This window comes from Myiozetetes cayanensis, unplaced genomic scaffold (assembly GCF_022539395.1).
Source record: "Myiozetetes cayanensis isolate MyiCay16 unplaced genomic scaffold, myiCay2020 scf29, whole genome shotgun sequence".
Taxonomy (NCBI): Eukaryota; Metazoa; Chordata; class Aves; order Passeriformes; family Tyrannidae; genus Myiozetetes; species Myiozetetes cayanensis.
The window spans coordinates 5,809,532-5,820,368 of record NW_026087510.1 but is presented as its reverse complement, the minus strand read 5'-3'; the positions used below and the strand labels follow the sequence as shown (position 1 = coordinate 5,820,368).

The 10,837-nt window shown below is 52.2% G+C and overlaps 1 protein-coding gene across 1 annotated transcript; it reads right to left on the bottom strand.

Annotated features, from left to right (window-relative positions):
* Positions 1–2,620: 2,620 nt before the first annotated feature.
* ANKK1 (ankyrin repeat and kinase domain containing 1) lies at positions 2,621–10,790 on the bottom strand. The gene is given in 9 exon segments (XM_050323000.1): positions 2,621–3,593; positions 3,596–4,495; positions 4,829–4,874; positions 5,546–5,664; positions 5,887–6,042; positions 6,140–6,189; positions 7,061–7,212; positions 7,629–7,923; positions 9,461–10,790. Coding segments are annotated over 9 exon segments (2,508 nt in total). The 5' UTR covers positions 9,805–10,790; the 3' UTR covers positions 2,621–3,147.
* Positions 10,791–10,837: the final 47 nt, after the last annotated feature.

Below are 10,837 nucleotides of genomic sequence, written 5' to 3'. Positions count from 1 at the left end.
TCAGTGCTGGGGTTGGGTTTGTTTGAGGTTTGGGGTTTTTTTCTCCCCAAAAATAAGAGAACGAGGCCAGTAGCAAATTGCAGAGGAGAAGGGTTCCCTGCTGTGCTCTGAGCCACGAGAAGGGAAAGCAGCAGCTGATGAAAGGATCAAAGGATGTTAAACTTGCTGGGGGTGAAATGCCTGGTAGGAGAAAACAGCAAGTGCTCCTTGATGCCCAGTCAGGCCCCTTTTTCCCATCACTCCAGTGGAAGTTGAGCTCACACCCGTGTGCTGGGTGGGGAGCTGCTTTTTGAAGTGTTATGTGGCTTTATTTCAAAGGAAGAGGATTAAAACACTCCCTAAAGCTGGGGAGCAGCACAGGTAAGTGCTGGATAGTCTGGAAAGAGAGCAGCCAGAGCAGGATTAATTATGTCAGGCCATGAAAAGGCTGTGGAGGGAGTCAGGAATGTCTCACACTGACGTCTGATACAGTACAGAGCCTACAACCACCTCCTTGGAATAAAAAGAAACACATAGAATTCACTATTTCTTCTTACATTAAAATCACTGCCTCCTACATTCACATCATTGCTGTCAGAAACATCTTGATTTTCCACACCTAAGGGGCTATGGAAAAAAACAAGCATTTCTGCTAAAAATAAACTTCCCCCCCCCCAAGCTGTATTTATTCAGATCTGTTTTCCTCTAAAAATGTGGGACTGTTTAAATTTTAATTTCATCACATACCTGCATAATTGCAGCGGTGCCAAACAAACAAATTGCAGTCACTGGGAAGCAGGAGCAGTGCAGAGCACAGATGCAAAGGGATTTAATTTCAAAACATTCTGCCATGGGCAGGGACACCTCCCACTAGCCCAGGTTGTTCCAGCCTGGCCTTGGACACTTCCAGGGATCCAGGGGCAGCCACAGCTTCTCTGGGCAACCTGTGCCAGGGCCCAGGAATTTCTTTCCAATGTCCCATCTGCCCCTCTGGCAGTGGGAAGCCATTCCCTGTGTCCTGTCACTCCCAGGCCCTGGTAAATAGTTTCTCTCCATCTTTCTTTAGGCTCCCTTCGGGTCCTGGAAGGAGCAATTAGGCCACCCCAAAGCTAAAGCAGGAAAAAGTGACAAAAAAATGAGGAACTGCTCACCCAAGCAGCTCTGGGCACCTCAAAGACACAATTTTTGTGCCATAAGGGTCAGCAATTTTTGATCTCTTTGAGTTCACTTAAGGGCTGGACTCGGTGTTGGTCCCTCCCAGCTCAGAGCACGCCGTGGAACCCAAGCAGTGCCCCCGAGAAAAGAGCTGTGTGTGGGGGGTTCCTGTCCTGCCACTGCCCCCTGCCAAAGACACCCCTGGCATGTGCATTTATCAGCACTGATGAAGTGCTGATAAGGGGGGTTGGAGGTGGGGGAAGAGGGGAGGGGAGTGGGGGGAGATGGAGACCCGCGATTAATTTTAGGAGTAACGAGCTGCGGGTTGCGCAGCCACAAAGCGCAGGCTGCAATGCACTTTTCCAGAGTTTGTAAAGACTCATTTAATTTCTATAGAAACTGAGCAGCAAACAGGTAATTTTCTCTGCAAATTGCTTCTATCACCTCTGTAATGCTCTGCAAGAGGAATGTGTTTCCCTCGTGTCTTCTTAATCCCCCTGCTATTTTCATTATAAATTTAATTAAGCTCTTCTAGAGAACGTTCCATGTCACACGAGCTGAGTTTTGGCTTTCTGTCGGAGTGAGGACAGAAAGGAGCTGATGAATTGTGTGGCAATTTGGATTTCTTTTTGCTGTGTAAATATTTCGAACGATATTAAGCAGTAGACACATTTGCTGAATCAATACAGCTGAAGTTGAGGGAAAGAGCTGCACAGAAAGGTCTGAGAATCCCAGCAAGGTGTGCTGTGCTTCCCCACGTTCCAAGAACCTGAATGGCACATTTCACCAAATTCCCTGGCCTACCATCCTGCTCATTTCCTGCAGGAAACCCCACGAAAGCCAAACAAACAAACAAACAAAATGAAAATAAAATAAAATAAACAAACAAAACGAAAGAAGGGAAACCACTCCCTTGATTTAGTTCAGTTATGCTGAGACTTTGAGTTATCTAAAAAATCTGAGGAAATAACTGAAACATCAGAAAGATTTTGCCTTCTCCACTCTCCTGTGAGGAGAGGACAGGAGCCACTGCCCTGTTATCTGCATGATAGAGGCACTGGAGCCATCCTGAATGTCAGCTCCTCCTGGCACAGAGCAGGCAGAACAAGGACTGGATCATCTCACCGAGCTCAACAACAACCAGCTTTAGTCACCACATTGCAGGATTTCCCTGACTAATGAGAGCTGGATAACTCTCCCAGATCCCTGGGAGAGACCAGGGTGGTTCCTGAGAGCCACTGGGGACCTTGGCATTTAGGCTTCAATGAGGAGCCTTCCCTCAATTCCTTGGGCACCAACTTCATGCACAAGGGTGTGATTGTCCCTCCTGCCCTGCACTGCATCTGCTGAGTGAGGAAAGCACTGGCAGCAGAGCAGTCCCCTCAAAGCACTGGAGGGATGGAGTGGCATTATTCTGGAATTCCTTTTCTCTGTGCTGCATCCATTTAAATACTCTCTACTAGGGAATTTTTTTTTTCCTTCCTTGCTTTATTTAATTCTTGTTACAAAAATGAGATGTCATCAATCTGACACATTACTGTACCATATGCTTGGTGTCTATTTCCAGCAGCAGGTGAGAATCTCATTATTCAATTCCCACCTGTGCCAAGGTCATTTTAACACCAATTTTCTCTGTAGGAAAACATGGAATAAAAGCAATAAAATCCGTGGAAGACATGTAGATATGCTGTGCACAGCTTCAGCATTGCCCATATGAACAGGGACTACATATATCCCTTTCCATCCCTGCACAGCAAGAATTAAACAGGAAAGCATTGCCTACAGCCAATATCACCAAGGCAAAATGTTCTACAAGCTTGGCCAGACCCTGGAAAATAACTTGTCAGCTCCCTTCTGCAGCTTCATTTTTCTTTTACTCTTTTACTGTTCATGCTTAGAAACTCCCATTTAAAAAAAGGAAAGTAGTCACCAGGTGCTTAAAGTCACAAGGTGCTTTAAGGAATAGCACCTGGCACTGGAAAACTCAAGCCATAAGTGCCAGGGCTGATGAATTTACAAATCTGTCCTTCCCGGAACGAGTCTGGGTCTCGAAACCTTCGCCTCGTGCACCGGAGTCCTGCTCCCCGGTCTGTTCAGCCCCGACTCGTGGCCCTGCAGCAGAGTGATGATGTTTTCCCTCTGGTGCCTGACTGCCAGCTGCAGGGCCGTGCAGCCGGTGATGTCCTCCACGTCCAGCAGCGCCCCAGCCTTGATCAGGGTCTTGACGATGGCCATGTTGCCCTTGAGCACGGCGAGGTGCAGGGGCGTCCAGCCCACCTTGTTCCTGGCGTTGACGTCGGCCCCGCACTCCAGCAGGTTGATGACGGCGAGGAAGGAGCCCCTCAGGACGGCGAAGTGCAGGGGGGCCCAGCCCGACCTCTCGGGCACGTTGGGGTCCGCGCCGCCCCGCAGGAGCTCGCGCACCACGGGCTCGTCGCCGTAGCGGGTGGCCAAGTGCAGGGGGTCCAGTCCGTGCTGCCCCGCGCGCTGAGCCGGGCGCGGCTGCGCCGCAGCAGCCGGATGATCTCCACGTGCCCTTTGAAGGAGGCCAAGTGCAGGGGGGTCCAGCCTTTGTCCGTCCTCAGCTCCACGTTGGCCCCGTGCTTGATGAGCTTCTCGCAGATGAGCAGCTTGCCCCTGACGGCGGCCAGGTGCAGGGCGCTGTAGCGGTTCTGGTCCAGGCTGTTCACGCTCGTGCCGTTCTTCAGCAGGTAGTGCACCACCCTGAACTTGCCCCTCTCCACGGCCACGTGCAGGGGGGTCCTGTGGTTCTTCTGCTTCCTCTCCAGGTCGGCCCCTTGGCTGGCCAGCAGCTTCACCAGCCCCACGTGGCCGAAGCAGGCCGCCACGTGCAGGGCGGTTTTCCCGTCCGCCTCCTGGGTGTTGGGGTCGGCCTGGCGGGACAGCAGCACCCGCGCCACGTTCTCGAAGTTGTTCTGCGCCGCCAGGTGCAGGGGGGTCCACCCGTCGTGCTCCTGGGCGTCCACGCGGGCCTGGTGGTCCAGCAGCAGCCGGACGGTCCTGTCGTCCCCGTTCTGGGCGGCGAAGTGCAGGGGGGTCCAGCCGTCCTCGTCGGGCACGTTGGGGTCGGCGCCGTGCTCCACGAGGACGGAGCAGATCTCCGGCAGCCTCTTCTGCACAGCCATGATCAGCGGGGTGTAGCCACAGCCCACCTGGCTGTTCACGTTGGCCTTGCAGCTCAGCAGGAACTTCACCTTCTCCACGTTGCCCTGGATCACCATGAGGTGAAGAAGGGTGAGCCCGTTTTCGTGGACTCTGCAGATCTCCTCGGACAGGATCTCCTCTGGGCTCTCGGCCTCGCTGTAGGGAGGTGGGAGAGGAACCTCCTGGTTATCCGTTTCTAAAGGCAGGAGAAAAAAAGGGTTAAACCCTGTGAAACCGGGAGGGAGAGCCTGTGACTCTTCCTGGAGTGAAAGGAAACAAAGGCATTTTAGAGATAAGGAGTGTGAAATGATGCCAGTCCACTGCTCTGCAGCCTCTCAGAGCGCAGTGGGACATGTGGCCTCTCCCTCATGGGAACTGTATCTGCTCTTTCCCCTAGAGTTCATTTTCCTTAACTTAAAACATCACCCACGTGGAAAAGTTTATGAGCCACATCCTCCTACAAAAACCAGACAGTTTTGGTAGGCTTCCTCTTTTTATTTGTCAACCATAAAGAAAGTCCCCTACTCACCATCACTCCTGGTGTCTTGGGGGAAGGTGAACTCCTCTTTGTCACTCTTGTTTTCAGGAAGTGGAAAAGAAAAAGCCATAAGACAGAAGTGTTCAATTGCATTCTGTGATGTCTGCACACAGTCCTTGGCTACTGCTCCAGAGTATCTGTGTTATCATTCGAGTTTTATGATTTTTATTATTGATTATCATTCTATTAATATTTTCATCAATCCTGTTATTGCACCCAAAACTCAGCTGGGCAAATCAGGACACAACAGGAATGTGGGAGCCTGAAAATGATCTCTGGGTATCACTGAGCTCCTAAACATACACATATTCTGTTTTCTTTCTGCATCATGTGCCTGTGGCAGCATCACAAAGTCATTCCTTCGTTTTTAGGGACCCCCAGCCCCCCACCTCTTCAACCCTCTGTGCTCAGGTCTCTTGTTTCTTGCTGACTGCAGAGCTTGGCAAAACCCCTAAATGCCAACAGTTCTCAGCCCCTGTTTCTCCCTCTGTGAAGCTGAGTTCTGGACACAGTTCCACTCTGGTAGGTAGGAGAAAACTGCACATTTCTTATCCCCATAAATGAATTGCAGGTGCACGACCCATGCAAACACACTGAGCAAAGGTGCTGAAGTGCCCTTGTCTGATGAGAGAGGAAACACTCTCAAGGAGTGCCGAGCACAGGGATTTCAGTGGGATTTCCTGAGAGGCCCTGGGGAGTTCTCCTCACCTGCTGGTTCCCAGAGATGGCAGGTTTGTGGGACATCTTCCTGACCAGGCGCTCGTTCTCTGGGTCCACCACCAGGCTCTGTATCAGTGCCAGCAGCATGTCTGTCTCCACAGGGATATCTGCCAGAGCAACACTCTGTCAGCTGTGCAGGCTGCCCAGGGGCTCACATCCCAGGCAGGACACAAGACTTCCACATGGGAAGAAAGGGAAAAAAGACAGAGAGGATGCCTGACAGCACACGGGCACCAGGTGGTTAAATCTCGGAGACGTCACCGGGGAAGTGACACACAAGCTTGTTAATCCCTGCAGCTGGTTTTTGGATAACCCCATCACATTCCCACCTGAAAAGCTTGGCCTTTGCTTGGGGTCTTGGTCCCAGCACCTCTTCATCAAGTCCACCATCTGCTGGCACTCCCCGGGCCAGTCGTCGCTGATGAGCTCCAGCCCAGGCCTCTTCCCCGCGGCCACCCTGACTATGATGGCCATCATGTTGGCTCCTGGAACAGAGCAGCACACTCTGGGCTCTTCCTCTGTGAGGACAGCTGCAGTGAACGCTCCCCAAGTGCAGAGCCAGGGAGAGGGGCTCACATTTACCTGCATAGGGTTTCTTCTGCATGAGCACCTCCCAAATGACGATGCCGAAGCTGCGGGCAAGGGGAGATGGTGAGCGGTCACTGCCATGTGTACAGAAAGTTCACTTACTGCTTTTGCCCTCTCGAGAAATGGGGAAATTAGGGAAGAGGGTTTTCAGCATGGAAGGATTTCAGCCCCCAAAGCCAAAAGGATCAGGTCTCATGGTTCTGTCTCACACATCCCTGATGCCCCAGTGAAAGGGTTGGTGCAGTGAATTAGTGATTTTGAGCCTTTCCTGTCCAACTTGGGCTCTCAGTGCCTTTTTTTCACTTCATTCACGTTGGGTTTTAGAGGCCCTGACTACTGCAAGTTCATGTGGCCATGCAAATCCTCCTCTGCTTCTTGCCTTTGGTTATTGTTTGGTGTAGAGGCCAAGGAGACAAGGATTTTCCAGACATTTATCTGTAGCTTGTGTAAATATCCTTCAAAGCTCTTTGCCCCAAAGGAAAAAAAAATCACATTGAAATCTCTTCTCCATCTGTTACTGACCAAAATGAAGCTGGATACTGAAGCAGACAAGCAATATTACAGTTGTTTTAAAAGCAAGCAGTGACTGCTATGAAAGAGCAGACACTGTGTGTTCTGGGCTCTAATCTGACTCATTTTTATAATAACTTCCAGCAACCAAACAGGGTGTGATGGCACCTGAGGCAATACAGTCAGCAGCTCACATGGGATGGGTGCTGCTGGTAAGGGATGATGATTATCCACAGAAGATCCCCCTCCCTCTCGGTCTCCAGCACAGAGGTTGGGCACCCCATCACTGCCAGGCTGTTCCCCACATTATAAACCAGGATTTACCCAAAATGGGGCAATGGGCAGTGCCTGTCACTCTGTGGAAGGGCTCAGGCAGCTCCCTGGGTGCCCTCTGGCAGCCCTTACCTGTACACATCGTATTTGATTCCCGGGGGTTTGCTGTTCTGCAGGAACATTTCGGGGGGGATGTAGCTCAGAGTGCCCCTCAGAGCAGAGCTCTCAATGTACTGCATTCTGCTGGATTGCTCCATCCATTTGGAAAGCCCAAAGTCTGAGATCTGCAGGCACAAACAGTGAGAGCCTTTCCCCCGTGGTGCTCACGCCTCACCCCTCCTCCTGTCAGCTGGGACATGCCCCCCTCCCTCAGGATCAGGGACATGGGGAGGGTCCAGGCAGCTGAAACTTGGTAAAACCCTGACAAACTGCACTCAGTCCCTGTCACTGGGTCCAGCAGAGCAGCGTTTCCTCCTAGGCTGGAGCCTTAAATTCCCAGGTCTGGCACAGATTCCCAGGCTGACCTCGAGATTATCATGCAGTTTGTTTGCCAGTTGCTCCTTATAAGCCCCACTGGCCAATTTTTCGTGGGGTGTTCCTGAAGAACTCAACATACCAGGATTCTGCACTTGTTTGGCAAAAATAACCTTTCCCTTGTTGAGAAAGAACCTGTCTCTTCAAACACCCAGTGAGGTCATACCTTGACGTGCATATTCCCATCCAGGAGAATGTTCCCTGGTTTCAGATCCAAGTGCAGCAAAGGGGGTGTCATGCTATGCAGGAAGTTCATAGCCAAGCCCATCTCGTGGATAACCCGGAATTTGAGCTGCCACGACATTTTGTGAGTGGGCAGGATTTTCTCCAAGGACCCTCTGGCCATGTATTCCATCACTATCCCCAGGGGGCTGTTGCAGACCCCGTAGATGGTGACGATGTGCTGGAATTTGATTTTCTCCATCTTGGTCGCCTCCTCCATGAGGCAGTTCATGCTGGTCCTGGAAAAGTGAGAATAAACAGTAAAACAGAAAGTGGAACCGAGACATTGCCTCAGCTGGTTCACAGGCTCAGTAACTCTGTGGCAGCTCAGAGATATCCAGCCCTGCCCACCCCAGAAAGATTCACCCCAATTTGCCCCTTGAATTCATGGCAATGCAGCCACATCAGGGGGGTGGAACTGGAGGATCTTTGAGGTCCCTTCCAAGCCAGACCTTTCTGGGGTTCTGTGAAATTCCCAAGGGATGTTTCACAGCACCAGGAGCAGGCAGAGCTCAGTGAACCGCGGTGTCCCCAGGCCATGCCTTGCCCTACCTGTGCCTGCAGCCTCCTGGCCCTGAGCAGGGTGAATGAGGTCTCAGAGGGAGCCCAGACACGCCTGTTCCTCACTGCCAGCTCTGCCAGACCTGCTTCACTGAGGGCAGACCTGTTCCACTGCAGCTTTGCGTTTCCCAGCCTGCTCAACGAGTTGGGGTGCCCGGAGCACTCTGAGAGCAGCCAAGCAGTGAAGTGCCAGGGCTGCCTTTAAAAAGCACACCCTGGGAATGGATCTGAGCTTCCAGCCACTCACAGACCTGAGATGGTTCAGCCAAGCAAAGCCCTCTGCCAGGCTTCCTCCAGCAGCTCCCTGCAGTGACTCGTACCTGGGTGTGGAGCAGCTGCAGGTATTTGACAAGAATTGACAGATGCAGAAGTAAAACTGATTATTTAGACTCTTTTTTACACCCTCTCCCTCCCCCCAAATGAGAACAAAATGCAAGTGTAATATCTGCAAAGCAGTGCAAACTGAGGACAGTCACTGCTCAGGCTGACCCATCTCAGTTGTTGTCAGTAGTAAGAAATCATAGCAGGGTGAGATTTTTAGCCAGGCAGCATTTTCCCAGCTTGAATGTAGTAAAATTTGAAATTAAATTACTTCATCAGTTCAGTTGTTTTTCCATCAGTTCTGCCTGTACTGTATGTGTTATCAGCAGTGGTTGTGATTACCTGGTTCTGCTCCATCTCCAGCCCCAAGGTGGGTCAGCAGAAGAGTCTCTGCAGATGAGAGACAGAGCAAAAAGCAAAGTGAAGGTGCAGGTGCCCCAGCGAGAGGAAAGAGCAGGTCTGGAGGCTCCAGCAAGTGAGGGAGCAGAGCTTTGGGAGCCCAGCCAAACCAGCTGTAAATTCTCTGTCCCTCAGCTCTAATGGTGTTTGTAATGACTGATTTGGTTTAACACACACACACACCAGTCCCAATGTCCAGTGAAAGCTGCAACCAAGTGATCAGGTTGTTTTTACCCACATGCCCACCTGTAAGGTGCCTTTCAGCCTCAGATCCCAACACCAACTGCTCTGAGTAACCCCGTTCCCTGTGCTCCTTCCCCCCTGCACGTCCACACCTCAAACAGGAAGAGAGGCAGAACTCCACACCACCCGTGCTTTTCCCACTCCCTTTGGGTCCCAAAAACTCGGCTTCCCAAGGAGCAGCAGCCACATGAAGCTCACCCCAAGAGCACCAAAGCACCCCGGGCAGCTGGGGTGGGCAGTGTGAGCTGTTACCTGTCCGTGCCGGAGTCCTGCAGCAGGTACGGGGAGCATTTCACGGCATAAACTGTCCTCCACCTCCTGTGCTTCACCTGGTACACGTGCCCAAAGCCTCCACTGGCCACCTTCACCCAGTCATCCTCGAAGTCCTCCTTGTTGAAGACGGTCAGGCTGCCCAGCTGCCGCTCCCTCTCGGCGGTCATGGCAGGACAGGCAGCACTCTCTGCCTGCTGCCTGGCTGCTGTCAGCGGGGAAGGAAGGAGCTCCTCCTGCTCCTGCCCTGCCTGGGGAGTCAGCCCAGGTGAGCCCTGCTGCCTGCTGCCAGGAGGAGGATCCTGTGTGTCACTCTCATTTACCATGCAGAGGAGCTGCGTGACCCAACTCCAGCAGTGCGTGTCTGCTTTGCTCTCCTGTATTCCCACTCTGTGGGGAAATGCTCAAAGAACACCAGGTGCAAAGTGGGGCAAACAACAATCCCTTAGAAATTGCACTGGGCTGAGGGTGGGATTCCTCACCTGGGGCATCACAGGGGAAAGTGAGGCAGGAAAGGGAAGGAAGAGGGAAATCCGTGAGGCTCCTGTGCAGCAAGACAAAGAAGGGGAAAACACTCCAGAAAGACCAAAAAGAGAGAAAACCCCCAGAACTAGAACGTGGTGAACACGAGTTCATGAGCCTGAGAAAATGCTTCAGCAGGAATACAAGAACTGCAGTGACCCAGAGCAGATCCCTCTGGGATCAAACCTGCCCCTGGATGCCTGTAAGGGGTGTTTGGAGGAACGAAGAACACTGGTCTGAGCAGCTCAACCGTCCCCACGTGAGCAGCAGGCACAGCACACATCCCTTGGCTGTGACAGGGGTTTGATGGCCTTGTCTGGGTCTGTGCACACAGGTCTGTAATGATCCAGCTCTCCCTGGAAAAGGTGAAAAGCCAGCCGGGCTCTGCAGCCTTTCAGGGAGGAAAAGAACATTAGAAGGTGACTATTGCCAATTCCCTGCCACTCCCTAAGGTGTGATGCTGGTCCTGCCCCAGCCACCCCCACTCCCACCTGCTGGCACTCACCTGCCAACACCATTTTGGAGCTGAGGACAGGCACAAGGGCACTCCATCTCCCTCATGTTCAGGCACAGGCAAGACAAACACTTACTGCAATGCTCAGTTTTATTACAGGGAGCTCAGGAGAGGGTGAGGGAATAGGGGAACACAGTCCATGGCTGCAGAGTGGCACTCTCCCACAGACCTTTCAGGGGTGCCCCTTTCTGGGCAAACAGCTCAGACTTCACACACATTCCAGGGCCAGCTTTAATGGCACTACCATAACCATGTGGGGCAGTCATGCTGACCATTTACAGCATGGCCCCAAAGGCAGGGGGATCCCTTCCCAGAGGTGCCTT